The 23,515-nt window shown below is 36.4% G+C and overlaps 1 protein-coding gene across 2 annotated transcripts in view; it reads left to right on the plus strand.

Annotated features, from left to right (window-relative positions):
• Positions 1–18,501, plus strand: part of FNIP1 (folliculin interacting protein 1) — a 120,908-nt gene extending 102,407 nt beyond the window's left edge. For both annotated transcript variants that reach the window (XM_070792044.1, XM_070792045.1), the window contains 5 exons: positions 737–2,147; positions 2,984–3,152; positions 9,693–9,890; positions 13,746–13,861; positions 15,768–18,501. In XM_070792044.1, the coding sequence (XP_070648145.1) occupies positions 737–2,147; positions 2,984–3,152; positions 9,693–9,890; positions 13,746–13,861; positions 15,768–15,846 (1,973 nt within the window). In that variant the 3' untranslated portion in view covers positions 15,847–18,501. The remainder of the gene's footprint in view (positions 1–736; positions 2,148–2,983; positions 3,153–9,692; positions 9,891–13,745; positions 13,862–15,767) is intronic.
• The last annotated feature ends 5,014 nt before the right edge of the window (positions 18,502–23,515 follow it).

Here is a 23,515-nt window from a genome sequence, read left to right on the forward strand (position 1 = left end):
AGGGATGGGGGAGCCTCGTGGGCTGCCATCTATGGGGTCACACAGAGTCGGACACGACTGAAGTGACTTAGGAGCCCCCCTTTTTAAATGTAATACCTGTTCATGTATAGTATCGATACAGAGGTGAAAATGAATCATAAAGCTGAACATGTTGCCCTTTGGGTCTGTCGTGAGTATCCAGCTCTCTGGGGAATGGAATGGAAAGGAAAATGGACTTTTAAAAACATGGAAGTTAATGTGAGGTCCTAAGTAGGACGGCAACAGTTGAGGTTCAGGAATATAATTTCAATCAAGGAAAGTTAAGTATGTGATGTGACTACTTCAGCTCTGCTCATTTTCACTTCTATTGTCTTCCTCTCCTTGGTCCTCAGCAGATGTGCTTTTGCACATAAGTACTTTAGTCAGTACTTGTCCACTCAGATGCTATACTCTGCAAGGGGACTGGCATGGAACATGTTCTTGGTAAATGTGACTTTCACAACTGACTGACTGCTTGTGGTTTCAGCACCACAGCAGCTGCTTCAGGAGGAAGGTAGAAAGCCCCTCCATTCACCTTTCTTTTTGGTTAAGATCATTCATCTCATCCTACTCCTGAATAATCACTCACCTCTGAAGGAGCCAAAAGTAAAACCTGACCTACCCCTCATATAATAAGAGTAGGTTTCTGTTAATTGAAAATAGGGTGCTTAGCTGTATAAGTAGGAGATATGTCCATTAACTGATTTTTCTATTTCAGGAGACTTATATGGCGCTATTGGCTCCCCTGTACGGTTAGCAAGGACTGTGGTAGTTGGCAAACGACAAGACATGGTTCAGAGGCTGCTTTATTTTCTTACTTATTTCATAAGATGCTCTGAACTTCAAGAAACCCATCTTTTAGAAAATGGAGAAGATGAAGCCATTGTTATGCCAGGCACAGTAATTACTACCACTTTGGAGAAAGGAGAAATAGAAGAATCTGAATATGTGCTGATCACAATGCATAGAAACAAAAGCAGTTTGCTCTTTAAAGAGTCGGAAGAGACAAGGACTCCTAATTGTAACTGTAAATATTGCAGTCGTCCACTCCTTGGGCAAAATATGGAGAATGTTTCACGACAAGAGAGAGAAGATATTCAGAACAGCTCTAAGGAGCTGCTTGGAATTTCAAATGAGTGCCAGATGATTTCTCCGGACTGCCAAGAAGAAAATGCTCCCGATGTTAAACAGTACAGAGATAAGTCAAGAACTTGCCTTGATACCAAGTTAGAAACAGTTGTTTGCACAGGATCTGCTCCAGTAGACAGATGTGCATTGTCAAAGTCAGGCTTAGACCCAGCAGAGGAAACGTGGCAGAATGAGGAGTTGCTAGATTCAGGTTCTCACACAGGTAAAGTGTTGAGATCTGCAGGAATGGTTGTGGAAAAAAAACCTCCAGATAAGCTTGTGACAGCTGCATTTTCTTGTGAGGCAACCCAGACAAAGGTTACTTTCTTGATTGGGGATTCTATGTCACCTGACTCAGATACTGAACTCCGGAGTCAGGCAGTAGTGGATCAGATTACCAGGCATCACACCAAATCACCGAAAGAAGAAAGAGGGGCTGTTGATCAGCATCAAGAAGCTAAACAAACAACTAAATCTGAAGAGTCTGCTATACCGAACATAGTATCTGGAGAACCCTGTGAACTCCCTTGCTGGAGTCATTCAGACCTAGAAAGCATGAGTTTATTTGATGAATATTTTAATGATGATTCAATTGAAACCAGGACTATTGATGATATTCCACTTAAAACAAGTACAGACAGTAAACAACACTGCTGTATGTTAGAGTTTTCAAAAAGGTTGTGTACAAAAAATAGCAAACCAAACAATGAATTTTGCAAATGTGTAGCAACAGTTCACCAAGATTCATGTAAAACCTGTTTTCCTCAACAAGACCAAAGAGATACACTCTCCATTCTTGTCCCCCATGGGGATAAAGAGAGTTCAGAGAAAAAAATTGCTGTGGGAGCTGAATGGGACATTCCAAGAAATGAAAGTTCAGATAGTGCCCTTGGGGACAGTGAAAGTGAAGATACAGGTCAAGATGTAGCCAGACAAGGAAACAGTTATTATGGAGGAGAGCAGGAGGATTGGGCAGAAGAAGATGAGATACCTTTTCCTGGGTGAGTATGCAGTTTTAACCTTTCATAGAACTTTTAAAAATATGTACAATTCTTTTGTTTAACTGGTATCTGAAAGTTGGTTGTAGCTAATATAAAAGAAGAGATCATTGTTCTGGACAAATTTTCTTTGATTATGATGTGCTCTTACAAGAAGAATTAAAGGCTAAGACTCATAGGTACTGTGGAAAAGCTTTGTGAAGATATTAGAGAAAAGTTATGTTTGTGTATGGGAGATTCGCTACTGTCTAGGAGTTTTCAAGCCATTTAGGATAGAATTATGCTCCTCAGAGAGAACCTGCTGAGCCTGGCAACTAGGGAGAGGTGATCACTGAGAGAAGGTAGGAAATAGCTGTTAGAAATCAGTTTGCAGATAAGAGGAAAGCACAGAACATATACTCTCGGTCAAGAATACAAGGAAGAGATTCATACCTGAGAAATGTTACACACCAAGCTTTGGGTTTGTAAATTATTTATACTTGGTCTTAGGTGATGGTTTCTGTAATTTGATTGTATTAAGGGTGTGTTACATATACACAAGGGATAGCCTTCCTAAAGTCTGTTGTGAAAGATTCATGTTCATCTCATTACAGTTGTCCATCAAACCCTTTTTGGATACGAAGGAGTGTTTTGTGTTCTCATTGAGCCCTTAAGCCAGTGTGGTTTTTTTTGTTTGTTTTTAGGCCAGTTTTTATTTAAGGATGATTTTACTTTCAGTATATTTTATAGAGAATGATGGTACTGGAAATGTGGATTAGTAGAGTCCAAATTTTTTTGTATGTTTGTAAAATATATTCATTACTGAATAGATATGCCTTCTTTTGGAACTTTTCTCCCAGGTCGAAGTTAATTGAAGTGAGTGCTGTTCAGCCCAACATTGCCAACTTTGGGAGATCCTTGCTGGGTGGCTATTGCTCTTCTTATGTCCCTGACTTTGTTCTTCAAGGAATTGGGAATGATGAGAGGCTCCGTCAGTGTCTGGTGTCAGATTTGTCTCATGCTGTGCAGGTGAGTGACCTTCACTGCTCTTAAATTTGGACAAACTATTAACCAGTAGAACCCAGAGTTGCCTTTTATTGGTCACACTTCAGTGTATAATTGGAGAAGGAAATGGCAACCCACTCCAGTATTCTTGCCTGGAAAACTCCATGGACAGAGGAGCCTGGTGGTTGCAAAGAGTTGAACATGACTGAACACACACGGATGCACAGACAGAACACAATTGTTTTCTAAATCCATCACTTTATATGTGGTTACCTGTCATTGTGAAAATAAGTGAAAGGAATCTGTCAAATTAGAAATCTTAAAATACAGAAAATGCTATGTGTATTCTTAGGTGTTCATCACTAAGTTATTTATAACATCAAAATATTGCAAATGCATAAATGTGAATAGGATTAATTTTCATTTCTGGCTATAGTATTACAGTTGATTTTTTATATATTGTTGTTGTATCCTGACGCTTTGCTGAGCTCTTTTATTAGTTTTCATAGTTCTTTGTGTGGCTTCTTTGAGATTTTCTACGTCAGCTTCATTTTACCATCTTCCTTTCCAGTCTGCGATGCCTCTTTTTTCCCCTGGCCTGATGGTATAGCCTAGAGCGTTTAGTATAGTGTTGCATTGAAGTGCTGATGGTAGACATCTCTATCTTGTTCTTTTCCTTAGGGAAAAGACATCAAGCGTTTAATTATTAAGCATAATAATGTTAGCTGTTGGATTCTTATACGATGCTCTTTTATCTGCTGGATAAAGTTCTGTTCCTAGTGTTTTGAGTTTTCTGTGCCCTACCCCCTTAAATCATGACCTAGTGTGGGATTTTGTCAAATACTTTTGTGAATCTATTGAAATGATCATGTGGGTTTTTCTGTTAATGTGATAGATTACATTGACTGATTCTTAGATGTTAATCCAATCTTTGTATTCCTATTGGGAAAAATCCCATTTGGTCATGGTGTATAGAATTCATTTAGCCTATGAGTTGACTTTGTGTGTGGTGTAAGATAGTGGTCCAGTTTCATCCTTTTGCAATATGGCTGTTCAGTTTCTTAAGCACCATTTATTGAAGAAACTATTCTTGGGTCCTTAGTCAAATTAATTGAGCATATATACATGGGTTTATTTCTGTGCTCTTCAGTCTCTTATTGCTCAAATTAAAAAAAAAACAACTTTTCTTCCTTTTATTGTTATAAATAACATTGATACTGTTGCTGCATTTTATGAATTTAAGGTTATTTCTGTAGGCTAGATTCCCAGAAATGAAGATATTGACCAATTTTTAAATTTAGAACTATTTTCTTGTTCTTGTTGCATGTTTGGTATTTTCTTCTCCAAGGACAATGGTAGTTTGAACAGCAGTTTGTAATGTCCCTAAAACCTGTTCCCTTTAAAATATTGGGGTTCTCTCTCTTAAAAAAAAAAAAAGATATATGAAGAAAACTGATTAGTTTTGAGGAACGTATTTGTATCCAGCCTCAAATACTTCCAGGTCACAAATAGGAAATGTATTCTCAAGTTAGAATATGTTCCTCTTGGGTATAGGTTGTTTTTTCCAGAAGTTGATGGTTAAGGAAAGGACTGAAATTGACTAACTTGAAATTTTACCAGATTAGGACATTGCTTATGATAATCCATGAGTGAAAAGAAGCAGCTTCAGAATAAATCACTGGTACTGTCCCCTTGTTTCTTTAACAACTCCTAAAATGAATTTACACTGTTACACAGTGGAAATGACAAATAGAGTCAAGGGATTAGATCTCATAGATAGAGTGCTTGAAGAACTGTGTAACACTGTACAGGAGGTAGTGATCAAAACCATCCCCAGGAAGAAGAAATGCAAAAAGGTAAAATGGTTTTCTGAGGAGACCTTACAAATAGTTGAGAAAAGAATAAAAGCAAAAGGCAATGGAGAAGAGGAAAGATACATCCATCTGAACGCAGAATTTCCAAAGAATAGCAAGGAGAGATAAGAAAGCCTTCCTAAGTAAGTGACCAATGCAAATAGAGGAAAACAATAAAATGGGCAAGACTAGAGATCTCTTCAAAAAATTGATACCAAGGGAACATATCATGCAGAGATGGGCACACTAAAGGACAGAAATGGTATGGACCTAACAGAAGTGGATGATATTAAGAAGAGGTGGCAAGAACTATACAAAAAAGATCTTAATCACTCAGCTAAGCACGATTTTGTGATCACTCACCTAGAGCCAGGCATCCTGAACTGTGAATTCAGGTTGTCCTTAGGAAGCATCACTATGAACAAAGCTAGTGGAGGTAATGGAATTTCAGCTGAGCTATATGAAATCCTAAAAGATGATGCTGTGAAAGTGATGTACTCAATATGCCAGCAAATTAGGAAAACTCAGCAGTGGCCACGGGACTGGAAAAGGTTAGTTTTCATTGCAGTTCCAAAGAAGAGAAAGTGCAAGTTACTCAGTCAGTCTTGTCTGACTCTTTGCAACCCCATTGACTATATAGTCCATGGAATTCTCCAGGCCAGAATACTGGAGTAGGTAGCCTTTCCCTTCTTCTTCCCAATCCAGGATCAAACCCAGGTCTCCCACATTGCAGGCGGATTCTTTACCAGCTGAGCAACTAGGGAAGCCCAACCCAAAGAAAGGCAATGACAAAGAACGTTGAAATTACCACACAATTGCACTCATCTCACACGCTAGCAAAGTAATGCTCAAAATTCTCCAACACTATGTGAACTGAGAACTTCCAGATGTTCAAACTGGATTTAGAAAAGGCAAAGGAACCAGAGATCAAATTGCTACCATCTGTTGGATCATAGAAAAAGCAAGAGAATTCAGAAAATCATCTGCTTCATTGACTATGCTGAAGCCTTTGACTGTGTAGATCATAACAAACAGAGGAAAATTCTTAGAGATGAGAATACAAGACCACCTGGCCTGCCTCCTGTGAAACCCATATACAGGTCAAAAAGCAGCAGTTAGAACTGGACATGGAACAACTGACAGGTTCCAAGTTGAGAAAGGAATACATCAAGGCTGTATATTGTCACCTTGCTTATTTAACTCTAAGCAGAGTACATCATGTAAACTGCCAGACTGGATGAAGCACAAGCTAGAAACAGGATTGCCGGGAGAAATATCAGTAACCTCAGATACGCAGATGACACCACCCTTATGGCAGAAAGTGAAGAGGAACTAAAGAGCATCTTGATTAAAGTGAAAGAGGAGAGTGAATAAGCTGGCTTTATTAAAACTCAGCATTCAGAAAACTAAGATCATGGCATCTGGTCCCATCACTTCATGGCAAATAGATGGGGAAACAAAGGAAACTGTAACAGTCTTTATTTTTATTTTTTTGGACTCCAAACTCACTGCAGATAGTGACTGCAGCCATGAAATTAAAAGACAGTTGCTCCTTTTAAGAAAAATGATGACAAACCTAGACAGCATATTCAAAAGCAGAGACATTACTTTACTGACAAAGGTCCGTATAGTCAAAGCTATGGTTTTTCTAGTAGTCTAGTATGGATGTGAGAATTGGACCATAAAGAAAGCTGAGCACTAAAGAATGATGCTTTTAAATTGTGGTATTGGAGAAGACTCTTGAGAAGAGTCCCTTGGACTTCAAGGAGATGAAACTCGTTTATCCTAAAGGAAATCAGTCCCGAATATTCAACGGAGGAACTGATGCTGAAGCTGAAACTCCAGTACTTTGGCCACCTGATGTGAAGAACTGACTCACTGTAAAAGACCATGATGCTGGGAAAGATTGAAAGCAGCAGTAGAAGCAGATGACAGAGGATGAGTTGGTTGGATGGCATCACCATGAGTTTGTGCAAGCTACAGGAGTTGGTGATGGATAGGGGAGCCTGGTGTGCCGCACGCAGTCTGTGGGGTGGCAGAGTCAGACACGACTCAGCGATTGAACTGAACTGTAAATGAGTTTGATTTGGATCAGTTGTAGTCTCAGACTTGGGTTTTAGGCCCTTCTTTCTTGGGAAACTGGGCTTCCCTATTGGCTCAGAGGGTAAAGAATCTGCCTGCAGTGCGGGAGACCCGGGTTCGATCCTGGGGTCAGGATGATCCCCTGGAGAAGGGCATGGCAACCCATTCCAGTGTTCTTGCCTGGAGAATTCCATGACAGAGGAGCCTGTAGAGTCCATGGGATTGCAAAGAGTTGGACATGACTGAGAAACTAACACTTCTTGGGAAACTACTGATGTGGGCTTATTTTCCTTTATCTTACCAAAAAAAATAGCTTTTAAAATCTTAGCCATGTGACTTTTGATTGAGGAGCTATAAAGTGAATTTCTAAAGTGGTTTTTAAGCTTTTTAAAAAGAGATATGTTTATTTCATAGCTGTTTCCTCATTACCTGTTTAGGCATTTCCTTGTGAGGATAGTAGATGGACTTCCATTGTAATTCTCATCTCCTGAAAATGCCCTCTGCTTTTGCAAGAAGTATCTTCCTTTAACAGCTTGTTTTCCACTTAAATTATTTAATTCTATTTCCCACCATATTTTTCTTTTATAAGAACAAAAATAGTTAACATTGAATATATATTCACTCTTTTCTTGTTTCTTAAAAATGTAAGATTTACCTTACCTCTTTACATGTATATACCATTTCCAAAATTATGTTTCGGTATTGAAGTTGATGAAAAGTATTATATCCTTGGTAAGAGGTGAATAAGAAATATTTAACTACCATTTATAAAAACAAATATAGAATTTAGAGTTCCATGGGAAGTCTTCACAGTGTTAGCTTTCCAGCCTCCTCCTTTGTATTCTTTTGTTTCCCACTTCTCAGTATCATTTTCCACAAATTTGGTTACATGCATCTACTTCTCTTTTTGAGTCTTTTCATGGTATTCCCCTTTATAGAATTATCCATAATCCTCTTCCATTTTTCGTTCGGAATGCTATTCATGTTTCAGTGACGTATCCTTGTGCTCCTTCTACTGTGTAACTCCCAGTCATACAGAACCCACTGTTGCCCTCCTCTGGTACCCCAGCACTTGGTGACTGTTTGTTACACAAGTATTTTCATAGCTGCATATGTATTTCTTTTTATCTCCCTCATAGGACTGTGAGCTCCCTTCTCTTTGTTTCCTTAGCATCAAGCAAAAAACTTTATTCTGGACCAGGAGATATCCCTCGGTGGGGTGGGTGCCAAACTTGGATTTTTCCTGGAGTAAACTTGTTGTATTCTTGCTATGAAATTTTAGTAACAGTGAAAGTGAGAAAGGAGAAAGGCCATTGGGTTTAAGTATTTCAGGTTGTAGTTTATATTTCAGTCTTACTGCCAGTATGTTAATTCATATGGCCAATGGTGAAGAAAGCCTTACCTTTCTGAATACAAAAAGATGTATTGAGCATCTCTTATTTATGGTGGTATTATGTACTTAATTCTTTGTGGGTAAACCATGGGAACCCAAGGGCACAGGCATATGCCTGTGGTTCTTTTATCCATATATGTGAGCTAAAAATGTTTTTCTATTTCTTAAATTTTCTTATTAAAATATCATTTAGGTGAATGCTTCTGATTCAAATTTAAGCAGTATAAAGATTACAAAGCAAAAAGTGAAGATTCTCTATACTCTTAATATTTTGTATTTCTTCACAGAAAACTTTATAATAAACAGTTTGATTTGAGTATTTTCTTTTTTCTATACATTTTCATTTAGATAAAGATCTGAATTTTTAAGAGCATAACTGGGATATAGTATGTGCGTGTGCATGCACATGCTCAATCGTGTCTGATTCTTTGCAACTCCATTGTAGCCCAACAGGCTCCTCTGTCTGTGGAATTTTCCAGGCAGGAATATTGGAGTGGGTTGCCCTTTCCTCTTCCAGGGGATCTTCCCGACCTAGGGATTAAACCCTCATCTCTTGTGTCTCCTACCTTGCTTGGCAGGTGGATTCTTTACTGCTATACTACCTGGGAAGCTGCGGGTAGTGACTTTTCTCCCACCCATTTAACCAAGTATCCTGAGAAACATGTTCGTATATGTTGATTTGTCTCCTTTTTAACTGCTGTATCTATACTCTGGATATATATTTTTGTAAAATAGAAAAGCCTAGCACATATAGCCAGGAAGAGATAATCAAGAGATAGTCTCTGAGGTGCTCAAAGAAATTAATGCCTGACTGGATGGGATAGTTAGCACAGAACCTTATCATTGACCTTTCATATGAATTTATTTCCTTCCTATTTTTAAAATATTTAGCTCTTTCGAAGTAAAAGCATTTTCTTTCAGTTGCCTGGCACATAGTTGGCACTTAGTAAATCTGTTGAATGAATGATCAAAATACTGGTAAAATTCAAGTTCTGGATTAAAGGATACAAAATTCTGGTAATGAATGTATTATCATTTCTATAAGATATCTCAGGGTATTTGTTATTGAGCTACTTTCTTCACCGTCAAGGATTCTTTGGCTGTAACTCTCAGAAGTTTCATATTTCTCTGTTTTGTTTTTGTCTAGTACCTCTTCCTTGTGCATCCCATTAACATTATCTTTGAAAACTTTTCTTTTTTTAAGGTGATTTATTTTTCTTTTTCCTTTTTTCCCAGCATCCAGTATTGGATGAACCAATAGCAGAAGCTGTCTGTATTATAGCAGATATGGATAAATGGACTGTTCAAGTGGCCAGTAGCCAGAGACGAATGACAGATAATAAATTGGGAAAGGAAGTGTTGGTTTCCAGTCTTGTTTCCAATCTGCTTCATTCCACTCTTCAGCTTTATAAACATAACCTGTCTCCAAATTTTGTAAGTATGTATAAGGCTTGAATTAACTGTGGACACTGTGATAGCTAACTTAACCCTATTGTTATTCATGTGCCTACACTGAATACTACTGTTATCTTCATTATTATTTTCCTGAAAGAAGGTGTTATGGACTCAATGTTTGTATTCCTCTAAAATCAACATGTTGAAGCCATACTCTGCAATGTGATGGCCTTTGAGAAATAATTAGGGTTAGATTAGGTTATGAGAGTGGGACTCTCATTATGCGATTAGTGGCCTTATAAGAAGAGGAAGAGAGCGATTCCATTTGCTCTACCGTGTGAGGACACAGGGAGAAGGGAGCCATCTGCTAGCCAGGAAGAGAGTTTCACTAAAACTCAGCCATGCAGGCACCCTGATCTCAGACTCTCAGTTTCCAGAGCTGTGAGAAGATAATTATCTGTTATTTAAGCCATTGAGTCTGTGGTACTTTGTTGTTACAACTCAAACTAAGACAGAAAGGGGTATGTACATGTACTTGTCTATATAGTCTATATGATTTCTGCAGTACCTGGTTTAGTATTATGTGAAGTAATGACATGTAACAAGCCCTAAGCTCTGTGCAGAATGCCAGTGCATTGTGTAGCCTCATTTTCATATTAGGACTTTGGATGATTGTTTTTTTTTTTTTTTTTTTAATTTTTAAATTAAATATTTCTTTCTTTATTTGGCTGTGCCAAGTCTTAGTTGCAGTATTTGGGATTTAGTTCCCTGACCAGGGATTGAACCCAGGGCCCCTGTACTGGGAGTGTGGAGTCTTAGCCACTGAACCACCAGGGAAGTCCCTGGATGATCCTTTTTTATAACACTGGTAACCTTTTTCTGAAGATGCCATTTCGAAGATTTGAAGATTCTTTCCTTTTTTGGTTAGGAGAACTGTAATACAGCATAGTTAAAGACCTTTGTAGATCAACAAGACAAAAGCTATATATGATAGACCTAGAGCTGGCATTACACTCAGTAATTAAAGACTAATAAAAGTTTTACCCTTAAGAACAGGGAGAAGATGTGGTTGTTCACCTTCACCACTTTTTTTCAACATAGTATTGGAAAGTCATAACCAGAGCAGTTAGGCAAGAAAAGAAGCAAAAGGTATCCTAATTGGAAAAAAAGAAATAAAACTATCTTTGTTTGCAGATATGATCTTATACATAGGAAACTAAGATTCCACCAAAAAACCCTGATAGAGTTAATAAATGAATTTAGCAAAGATGTAAGATAAATTCAGCATGCAAAGATAGTTGCATTCACATATGCTAGGAATGAACAGTCTTGAAGAAGAAATGAAGAAAGCAATTACAGTAGCATTAAAAGAATAAATTACTTAGGAGTATATTTCACCAAGGAGGCAAAAGACTTCTACATTGAAAACTACAAAACATCTCTGATAGAAATTAAAGATGTAAATAAGTGAAAGTCATTTCACATTGTTTGGAAGACTTAGTATTATTAACATGATAGCACTAAGAATGAAGCTGGGGGACTTACTCCTCCTAATTTTAAAACTTTATATAAAGGGACAGTAATCAAAATAGTGTGGTAGTATCATAAGGACAGACATATAGACCAATTGATTATAGTATCCCCCAAATAAACCCTAACATATATGGTCAATGAATTTTTGACAAGGAAGCCAAGACTATTCAAAGGGGAAAGGAGTCTTTGCAGCAAATCCTACTGAGAAAACTGGATTTGTGCGTGTCCCTAGAGAAAGGAAAGGCTATCCACTCCAGTATTTTGGCCTAGAGAAAACTGGATATCCACATGCAAAAGAATGAAGTTGAACCGTTACTTTATTCCATTAACAAAAATGGACTTTAACTTAAATCTAAACTTAAAAAAAAAAAACAAAAAAACTAAATTTAAATATTAAACCATAAAACTCTCTAAAGAAAATATAGGGTATAATCTTCATGATACTGGAGTTAGCAGTGATTCCTTGGACGTGGCATCAAAAGGACAGACAGTAAAGGAAAAGTAGATAAATTGGGACTTTATTGAGCTAAAAACTTTTGTGTATCAACAGAGGGAAAAGACAACTGACAGGACAGGAGAAAATATTTACTAATCATACATCTGAAAAGAGATTGATATCCAGAATACATAGAGAACTCCTACAACTCAGCAAAGAAACAACTCAAAAAGTAGGCAAAGGACCTGAGTAGACACTTCTCTAAAGAAAAAACACAAATAGCCAATAAACACATGAGAAGATATTCAACATCCATCAGTTATTAGGAAAGTGAAAATCAAAATCACATTGAGATACCATTTCACACCCATAAGGATGGTTTTAATCAAATAAACCCCCAAAATAACAAATATTGAATACAGAGAAATCAGAACCGTTATGCATTGCTGGTGGGAATGTAAAATGGTGTGGCTGGTGTGGAAACAGTTTGGCAGTTCCTCAAAAAGTTTAACATTGTATTAAATGTCATGTGGTCCTTCTGTATTTATAATCAAAATAAATGAAAGCAGGGACTGAACAGTTGTTCCCTGTTTTTCACAGCAGTATTACTTGCAATAGACAAAATTGGAAACAACTCATGTCCACCAGTAAATGATGTGTAATACATAGAATGGAATATTTCAGCTATAAAGAGGAAGAAAATTCTGATACATGATACAGCAGGGTTGGAATGTTATGCTAAGTGAAATAAGCAAAATACAAAAGGACAGATATTGTGTGGTCCCAGTTACATAAGTTGTCTGGAATATGGATGTTCATAGAAACAGAATAGATAGGTTACTAGGAGTTGGGGGAAGGAGGGCATAAAGGGTTATTGTATACTGGGTGTAGAGTTTCCATTTGGGATAATGAAAAGGTTCTGGAAATGGATAGTGATGATGGTGTACAACATTGTGAATATACTTAATAACATTGAATTGTGTGCCTAACAGTAGATAATATGGTAAGTTTTTGTGTATGAATCCTATTATTAACATATGTTTTATAGATATTTTCTTTTTCACATAAGGCATTTTCAGTCTACATGAGCATTATATTAATACTACCAAAAATACACCACAAAAGAATATGTGCCAAGAAATCTATTCAGTTTTTGTTTCTGAAGAAAAAGAAAATGTGTTTTTATTAGGAGTTTTAACAGCAGCCAGTTTTCATACGAGAGAAATATTCTGCAAGAATTTAGTATTTTAGCACCTACACTTCATGCTTTTTCCTCATATATATATATATATATATATATATATATATATCAACAATTCACATAAAAAGACACTTGCTTTAGTGACTTGTGCAAGTTAATTGACAAGAAACAAAATGTTTATGTTTTAGTTTTTAATATTCCAGCCTAGAAACATTTCTTCTAGTGAGGCCTATAGAGCATTCTCTATGAGCTGCTGGAAATTTTTTTCTTTTGCTTTCCATAGGAGAATGCAGCCTTTTAATGTAAATACATTTGAAGTATATTAATTTATAAGAGTGTTATAGTTATCAAATTTGGAATAAAAACTTATTTTTCAAACTTCTGGATATGGATGGTGGTGATAAGTTGCATAACCTTTTGAATGTACTTAATGCCTCTCAGTTGTATAAAGTAGTTAAAATGGTAACTCATATGTAAAATGGTTAACTTGATATTGTATGTAATTCACCACATTAAAAAATAGCTCTGTAGAATCTAAATCTTTGATACAAGCTAGTGAGTTTACACTCCTTTAGCTAAAATTGCATGCTTTAAAAATATGCTCCAAATTTTAGATTATGTTGGAATGGCTAAGTAGAATTGTCAAAGTATAATGTTTTGGAATTTGCCATTACTTTGTGTTGTGCGTTTTCTGACCTCATTCTTGGTTCCCTCCTAACTGCAGTGTGTAATGCATCTTGAAGATCGGTTACAGGAGCTGTACTTCAAGAGCAAAATGCTGTCTGAGTACCTGAGGGGGCAGATGCGTGTTCATGTCAAGGAGCTAGGAGTGGTTCTAGGGTACGTTCCTGATTTCTTCTCTGGCTTTGCTTTTTCATTGCACTGTCTTTATTTAGGCAAGGAACATTCATCAAAATTGCCTTTTTCTTTTTAAATTGTTGTGTTGTTAGAACCTGTACAGTATTATCATCTGGATTGCTCTCTACAATATAAAAACAGAACCTTGTCTTGGACTGATGTGAAAGGCACTGTCCCTGGGCAGTTCACTAGACTGAGAATATAGTTTAATAGAAATGAATTAAAATATAAATTTTGGCATTAGAAAAATTGAATATTCATTTTTATTTATTAAATATATTATAAACTCATCATTCCCAGCATTTGCCCTGTCATCCAGATGAACTGATTGAGGAAGTAATGGCCTTCTGTGGATGGTGATATATTATCTACATATTTATTGCTCCTTCTCAACTTTTTATATATTATGTCTTAATACTCTGCAATTATTCCTGGGAAGAAGCCAGTTATGTAAAATGCTAACTGAAGGACAAAGAGGAATTTGGCGGGAGTCATGGTATAGCCCCTTTCATTATGTTCTGTGGTCACTTTCCCTGTGTTCTATGGCCACTTTTCGTGTGTGTGTGTGTGCATGCACAGGTACATGAATTATTTCTTGAAATGCTGGCTGAATAAATTAAAACAAGCTAGAACTTTTGTCTAGTTTTAGCTTTTATGAAGGGAGAAACAGCTAATATTGAGTTACTACTGTATGTCTGAAACCAGATTAAATTCTTTCATTAATGTTATTCCTTAGCATCCAGATTGGAAATGATTCTCTGTGTGTGAAGCTTTTTATTTTTTAAAAGTTTAAACTAATTTTTAAGGTAATGTATATACAGTGTACATGCATTTTGGCATAAAGTGAAAAGTAAGTTGTATCATCTTTTCCACAATTTCTGTTTTCATCCAAACACAGTTAATGGATTGTTTCTTATAGAATTTTTAAATGTGTAGGGTTAAAAATGCAAATTAGTTTATACTCTGTTTGTCATTGTGCTACTTGCCTTTAAATGAATCTTGAATGTTTGTTCATTTAAGCACATACCGCACATACTGGTCTATATCATTTTTAAAGGCTATATTGCATTCCATTGTATGGTGTTTAGATTATTTTCAGTAGTTTGCTATTACAGATCAGTGCTGGAATCAGTATAATTCTTTAAAGTATATAGGATACATTATTTGAAGTAGAATTTTTTAATTAAAGGACATGTGTATTAAATTGTTGATAGATGTTGGTATTTATTTTGACAAGCAGTAGTAAATTCTATTCAGAAAGTACCAGAATAAATTCCCACAAACAGTGGGAAGCACACTCTTCCTACTACTTTTATTACCAAACTTTTTAATTTTTGCTAAGCTACTTGCTGAAAAATGAAAGCTGATTTTATTCAGATTTATTCTCTAACCATGAGTGAGTCTGCATAACTTATTTTGATATTTATTGGCCAGTTTTCTTTTCCTGTACATTATTTGTGGTAGATTGTATTTTTAAGAGGCTTCCATTACTTCTTTCCAGTGAATCTTACTATAGAAACATTTGTATCCAGAACAATAGGGCTGCGTACTATCATTCTGTTATTATATAGTATTTCTTAGACATCATCACTTGCCCTGATGCATGGCCCATCAGCAGATCACTGAGATGGTTTTCTACATTTAAGACTTCGTTTCTGTTGCATTTCAGAGGTTTCCTTTTTAAAAAAATCTTTGGTTATGGTTTTTACTTACGGAAAAATTTCTTATTTTCATTATCTTGAGCTTTCTTCCCCTTTTCATTTTGGCCATGGTGGCCAATGTCCTTGATTGGAGATGTGTAGTGATCTTACAGGTAGCAGTCTTTTGCCTGTAGGACTTAGGTACTGGGTATAGAAAACCTGAACTGAGATTTTTTTTTTAATTTCAGGATTGAATCCAGTGATCTTCCTCTCTTGGCTGCTGTAGCGAGCACTCACTCCCCATATGTTGCTCAGATACTACTTTAACATAAAGGCTGTTGGAAGTTAACTTCAGTGAAAAGTTAAGTAGAAACCAAGGAAGCAGTCACAACATGCATTTATGGCAATTTTTTTTCTCTGTCAGACTTTCATCTGAATGAGTCAGTCACCTTGGTATTCTGTATTGCTGTGCATATCATGTCACCGGATGACTTTTTCATTTTAATTGGACTTTTGGATGGTGGTAGATTTTTAACCAAGTGAAACTAAAAAGAGCGTTTTGGGGAAAAGCATTTGAAGACGCCACATTGTAACTTAGAAGTTTCTATAAAATGAGTAACATTGAAGAATTTGATTATGATCACTACAGTCTTGCCACAGCTCATAAGTAGCAACAGGTATCTCACTAAATGGCCCAGAAATAGTCATTTCACTAGTTTTCTTTGTTTCTAAGGTACAGAGATCTATAGAGTTGTGATTATTTGGTTTTGTTTGTTTGTTTTTCAATTCAAAATACCTAATTTCTAAGTATTTCTCAATATTTTAAACAACTTTTAATTAAAATAAACTCAGAATAAAGTGTATAAATTTGTGTTATGTTATCCACCCAAGTGTACATATGTATCTATTTTTTAAAAAACCAGAGGTAGAAATACAAGATTGGTAAACATGCCTTTTTAAAGATATATTTTCAACTAGTAGTAATTGTATATAGTGTTGAAATATTATTTTCTGGTGATTTTTCTGTTTCACACACCCTAAACTATAAGTAAAGCCAATCTTTTTTTAAGGTTGAGGAATGTAGATTCCCAAAATAAGAATTCTACTTTATACTATTTGTTTTGTTTATAAGTATAAGCTAATTCTTATAAATGTTAATATTTACATATTTGCATCTAATTTAATAAATTAAAATTGGGATTAAAAATTGCACCAAAGCATTGGCAGAAATAATACTATTTTCTTTAAAAGTGCTCAGGTAGCCGAGGCCCTTGGTTTTCGGTATCAAGCCCTTCTTGAACCCATAGGAACTGAATATTTGTTCACTGCTTCATAATATTCAATTTACACTAACAAAACTCATTAATTCTTAAAATTTTCTTTTCTCTAATAGCTCCTCCCTTTCCAATAGCTAATATTTTTTCAAAGATTTCAACTTTTCAGTTGTAACTGTTTTTGTATATACTGGGGAGGGTTGTTTGTGAGAAAGGCTAATATGGAACCAAACTCTTGTAAGTAATGTAAATAGAAAGATGGGTAGATAAAGTTTTCAATATGCTCTACTACCTCAGTTTACTTGAAATACTACATTATATTAATAGTTTATCCTTTACTTATCTGGTCTAAGATGCTCTTAATGTAAGAAGTGAAACTGGTTTCTGCTTTCATGAACTATTTTCATCATAATCAGCTGATTAGCTTAAAACTGAAAACCACTTGCTTATTCTGTTACTAAGTATCTTTTGTGTATAATGCATCCATTCTTGCTATTTAAATTTTCAGTAATTAAGGAAATTTCTGTGGTTTATTTAGTTTCTGACCTCGAATTTATAGCATTGGGTCACATTTTACCTTGTTCTCATCTCCAGCTAGACTGAGATGAAATGGTTATTTTAATGGAATGTAAACCTGAAGTTGGTGTGCCTGCAGGCAGTTTGGCCCCTGTATCCTCTCAGCTGCTTTAGTGCCTGAGTCTCCCATGGGTGACTTGCTGTCAAAGAGTGTTTGTGGATATATTTTCATTGGCATAGTTTTTTTTAGTCTATTCATTAAAGAAATTCTCTGATCTGTTGTTTGGAATTTTATGAATCAGTCTCTTTTTCTGAATTCAGAATATGGAAAAGATCGTATGTGGGCCACTTATATTTTTTCTCATCATAGTTCAGGATGCATAGCAGGTAGATAATGTCTTGTTTTTGTGTCTTATTTTTTAAATTAATCATCAAACTATTCACAGTCCTGTCTATTTGAAATCTGTAATAAATTACCATTTTGGAAATCTGGTTTTCAACAAATGGATGGCTCATGCTACTGTAATTCTTAAAACTAAGCTTCGTATAGAATCATTAATCCTGTAAGGATTCCTGAGTTCTACAATTTACCATCCTGTAATTTTTGCTCAGTTTGTTATAGTTATTCTTTCATTACACAAAGCCCAAGGAATGAACTGCTACTTCTTTGAAGTATGGTCATTATGATGAATGTGAAAAGAATTTTGGCCTTTTCAAAACAATTTTTCAACTTCTTATGGTACAGACAGATATGTAGTACACATTTTAAAAACCTGTTTGTTGCAGCAGGAAATGAAAAAGGAATCTTTTACATTATAGATTTAAAACTAATTTTTCCTGTATATAAACTAATTGTTTTGATTTTAAATATTCCTGGTTTCTATTAATGTGTCTTAATTTTGAGTTTGAAAATGTTAAGTGCAATAAACATAGTAGCACAGATTTCATTTTGTTGCAGTTGGCATACACTGGGGATGATCACTTAAAAAAAAAACAGATTTTACACAATGCCTACTTCTGCTAGATGTCTTATGAGATTGTTTTGCTTTCTCTAAGTTATTTAGATGGTGGGAGATGTAAAATGTAAATACGTGTTTCTTGTTCTGTATACATTTCTCAAATGTACGCCTGTATTATAATAACCTCCCAGTTCTAGGGGATATTTGTGCAATAAATACACATGTCAATTTGATGGATGATGTTGGTCTTTTTTTCACATTTAATAAGGTATATGTAACATTGTGGACTCTGTTGCCAGCCCATCTGGATTCTTTTCCCAAGTGTGACACCTATAGGCAGGGACCTTGTTCATAATGTCCTCTAAGTTTGTCCTTCTCTAATCCAAAATTTCTGTATTGGTCATTTAGTTGAATCTGCTTTATGAGGTGGTAAGAATCAAATGAAATAATGAATATCAAGAATTAATCTCAATGCTTGACGGCACACTCCAAATGCTCAGTAATGTTGGTATGTTGCTAGGTGGAAGAGGGTATGGCAACCCACTCCAGTATCCTTGCCTGGAGAATCCCCATGGACAGAGGAGCCTGGTGGGGTTGCAAAGAGTCGGACATGACTGAAGTGGCTTTGTGCACACACAGCATGGTTGCTAGGTAATCTGTCCAGCCTTTCCTGTACAGCCCCTACCTGTTTTATTGTGGGCAGAATTTAACATACATTCTTTTGAGTTAAAATATAGTAACCAAAAAATATGATATATTCTTATATTTAACCTAATCTTCGTGATGACGAATTGGAAACAACTTTTGGAATTGACGAATTGGAAACAATGAATTGGAAACAATTGCTTTTATGAAAGCAACTGAAAATTATTTAAAATCTAGAAGCCATGTAAACCTGGGGAATCTTCCTGACCCAGGGATTGAACCCAGGTCTCCGCAGGCAGATGCTTTAACCTCTGAGCCACCAGGGAAGCCCAATTCAAATTACTACTTAAAGTCCTATCTCAGACCAGAATGCTTCCAACTAGGATGTGGTGACAAATGCGTTGTAAAGCTATCTGAGATTTCTTTTGTTTGTCTTTGCCATTGTAGGAGGTAGGGGTGGGATGGCAAGTGGAATCAAACATGAGCTGAAGGTGCACTGGGGGCTGGGGAATTGTAACTCTGAGTGAGAAGGATTTAGGCAGATAGAAAAGAGGGAAGTTGGAGAGTGTAGTGCTTCCTGTTGCTTTATAGTTCAGACTGTGGACTTGACTCTGTTTGTTCTAAACTTCCCTAAAGAAAGAAAATACTGGCAATCCCAAAAGATTTTTTCAAAGATTTTTGAAGTTTTAAAAGAAATTTTAAACAGATTTTTAAGTAGATGAAATTTCTATCCATTATTTTTTTTTTTTTTCAGGAGAACTTTTGGTCTTAAAACATATGCTTGGGTCAGAGGCTCCTTTCTTGCCCAGACCCCAGGACTTTGTCCTCTTATAACCTTTCCTTTAAAAGGAACTCCTCTTTTCATAAAATTGTGAGCCTAGACTGATTCCTTTATCAGGTTGCACACAGCTCTCTGCCCAGGTTAACACTATCTGACTAGACCTCCCATAGATACATGTGTATTTACTCTAAGGAGGATATTAAGTTGAAGAGGTTTGAGATGCCTTCCTTTCCAAGTAACCATTGTATCAAGGAGAGTCCCAAAACATGTCTTTATATTCACCCCAGCACTCAAAGTAAGATTATTGATAAAAGCAGTGTTACCTAAATTTTCTGAAAGGGAATAACACTGTTGACGTGTCATGTAAATATAAGGGAGATACTATTACATCCTCAAGAAACTTCTGATGCCATTTTTATGTCACACATTTGGTTCAGCACTCAGAAGTCAGTATCTTTCACTGTTGGAATTAAGATGGGTCTGACTAGCCAGAACCTGAGTTAATTTAGTTTTCAAACCTGGTTTCATATGAGAAACATCTAGATAGTGCTTGGAAAGTATTTCTAGACCCCACCCTCAAAGATTCTTATTTAGTGATAGAAAGTGACCTTCTGGATTTAGGCCAGCAAGTGCTCTTATTTTCCCAGTAGTAGTGACTCAGTCTCCCAGCAACCCCAAATCTCACTTCCTTATATCATTTGAGGTGCTATTAAAACCAGTGCTCTTAACTTCTTTCTGCTGGTCTGCTGCTGTTCTGCAAAGATGATAATATGATTGTGTATGCATTCATTTTTACATAATAGAGTAGTTGCCTAGCCAGACATATCTTTTCCATAGGACAGCAATCAAGTTCCTATCTTTCTAACAGCAAAATCTTAATCACTTAGTCCTTAGATAGTTCTATTCATTTAGCAGATACTGATTGAACACCTGTTGTGTGATAGACACAGATCTAGGTACCAGGAATAAGTCAGTAAATGTTAAGATTGGGTAAAGAGTTAAGCTACTTTTTCTTTTTTTAAAGATTTGTTTTTGTTTCATAGCAAAGTTGTGTCTGACTCTTTTGCAACCCCATCAATTGTAGCCTGCCAGGCTCCTCTGTCCATGCCAAGTTGTGTCTGACTCTTTTGCAACCCCATGGAGTGTAACCTGCCAGGCTCCTCTGTCCATGGGATTTTTCCAGGCAAGACTACTGGAGTGGGTGGCCATTTCCTTCTCCAGGGGATCTTTTGAATCCACAGATTGAACCTTCCATCTCCTGCATTGGCAGGTGCATTCCTTACTACTAAGACGCCAGGGAAGCAATATTTAACCATCTTTAAAGATTTAACCACCTAGAATTTAAGAACCATTATTTTTTCCTTTCAGGTGTATGTTAATACTGGTGAATCCTGTCCTGGACGTTGGCTTTTCTCTGAAAATAGTTATTAGAGCTCTCACTCTGTCTCTTCACTTTTTGTTTTTTAGCATACCAAAGCATAATACAGGATGGTAGAGGACAACATAGACTTTGAAAATATGCTCAAATTTAGCTGTGTGTAGTTACTATAGATACTAATATACTGTTTTTACTGTTGCTGTCTTATCACAATAAAGTCTATATTAATAAGTATTTTTGTAGACTTAATTCATTTTCCTTGTCAAGTATAAGATGAATAAATATACAGTATTGTAACTGTCACTTAGATCAAGAAGTAAATCCTTTTCAGTAACCCAGAATCCCTGCCCCCCCATCTCCATGTGCCCTATCCTGATCGTAATACTCTGCCTTCTAATTTTGTGACTTCCAACCTGACTTTCATGAACATTTCCTTGCTCTTCTCTCTATAGTTTTACTTCTTTGTATGCATCCCTAAGTGTTATTCTTCAGATTTGCTTGTGTTTGAACTTTGTATAGTGGTACTCCGTATTTTGCCTTTTTTTTTTTTTTTTCCTGTCAGCATTATGTTGGAGATTCATTCTTGTGCTATGTGGGTGGTATTCCACTGAAGGAATATACAGCAACTTACCCATTCTATAGTTGATGGACAAGTGGATTATTTGATTTTTGGCTAATATGAACAATGACCATTTTTGTTCATCTTTTCTGGGTGTTCTTTAGGACAAACATCAAGGAGTGGGCTTGCTGTCAAAGGGTATGTTAAATTTCAGCTTTACTAGATAACTTCTTTTTTCAAAGTGGTTTCCCAATATACGCTTAACTGGCAGTTTGTGCGAGTTCCTGTTGCTCCACATCTTCATGAATACTTAAATGTGTTTCTGTATAGTTCTGGTGAAAAAAAATAGCGGATGAAAAAAACCCTATCCAGTTCTTCAAATTTGAATTTATGTTTTAGAGAAATCACTTCCTAGAGGTAAAGTAATAGAAATAATAAAAGAGTGCTTGGATTGTGCAGATTGTTCACATAAATTATCTCATGTATGTAGAAAGAAAGAAAGTATAGTCGCTCAGTCGTGTCCGACTCTGCGACCCCATGGACTGTGCCTACCAGGTTCCTTCATCCATGGGATTTTCTAGGCAAGAGTGGGTTGCCATTTCCTTCTACAGGAGATCTTCCCAACCCAGGGACTGAACCCGGGTCTCCCGCACTGTAGTCAGATTTTACCGTCTGAGCCACCAGGTTAAGTCTATGTATGTAATCCTCAGAAAATTCCAAAGCAGTAGTTCTTTTACTAGTCCCATTTTACAGATAAGAAAAATGAAGTTCAGAAATAAATAACCAAGTTATTTAACTAGAAATGGCCTATTAAAGACACAAATATAGATGTTTGCCCTTAAAAGTCCAAGCTCATGGTTGTCATACTTTTAATTCCTTTTCCCTCTTTTCAAAATACTGGTGTGGCTTTGGTAACATGCTTGAAAAATGGGGTAACCTTTGTGACCTTAGTAAGATTTTTGAGAGAATATACACACACAAAAATGACGAAACTGGGTTATTGCAATTATTTGTGACCAACTGAAAATTCTGAGTGGCTGAGCCATAACTTCCGTGGTAAAGTTTTTGCCCTCTACTCAAAAAAGAAATGTGCTAATATTATGTTGTAAACTTCCAAGTTTGGGCAAGCTGAATGACCAACGGAAAACAAAGCCCCTTACCATCAGCCATCATTACTGGATCCCTGAAATGGTGATGTTGCAGCCTGAACTCTGTTTTCCCTTTTGTTACTCTAAAATTTTCTTACCATGTCATTAAAAAATTAATGAGAACAACGTCATAATTTTAAATCAAGAGTTACTTTGTGAACCATAAAGTACTGTAAAAAAATACTAAATTGTATTCAGTGGAAAGGACATGATTATGTCACTCCAAGGAAAATTGTGTGACTTAGTGCGGCCCATCTGCGCTTAGATAGGATTGTTAGAAGGATGGATTCTGGAATTCCGTCAGTGACGTTCCAGTGGAAACAGCCTCTACAGATGTCTGGCTGCCCTAGATGTTTTTCTTACCAAGGAACTAGCTAATAAATGTTCATTTGCATTATTCGGCCTGTTGGGAAAAAGACTAGTGTATAAAATGTAAAAAGCGCACATTCTTAAGTCAGGCAACCCTGAGAATGGGTTGAGCGGAGGGAGGGCTGGCCTCAGCATTGGTTATGTGAACGTAGTCCAGACTGACTTCGCGAACAAGCGCTTAATTCTGAGCTGGCTGCAGGCTCGGCGACTGCCAACTCCTGCTCAAGGCCACCAAGCTTCTATTTCTCTGCGCTTATGTCAGGGCGTCCGTCTTAGGGTAGGTTCTTCTCGGCGGGCCCCTTCCACAAGAGACTCTGTTTATTAGAAGACAGGGAGGGAAGAGAGGGTAGTAACTTCCTCGTTTGTT

The sequence above is a fragment of the Bos indicus genome, chromosome 7, assembly GCF_029378745.1.
Source record: "Bos indicus isolate NIAB-ARS_2022 breed Sahiwal x Tharparkar chromosome 7, NIAB-ARS_B.indTharparkar_mat_pri_1.0, whole genome shotgun sequence".
Lineage (NCBI taxonomy): Eukaryota > Metazoa > Chordata > Mammalia > Artiodactyla > Bovidae > Bos > Bos indicus.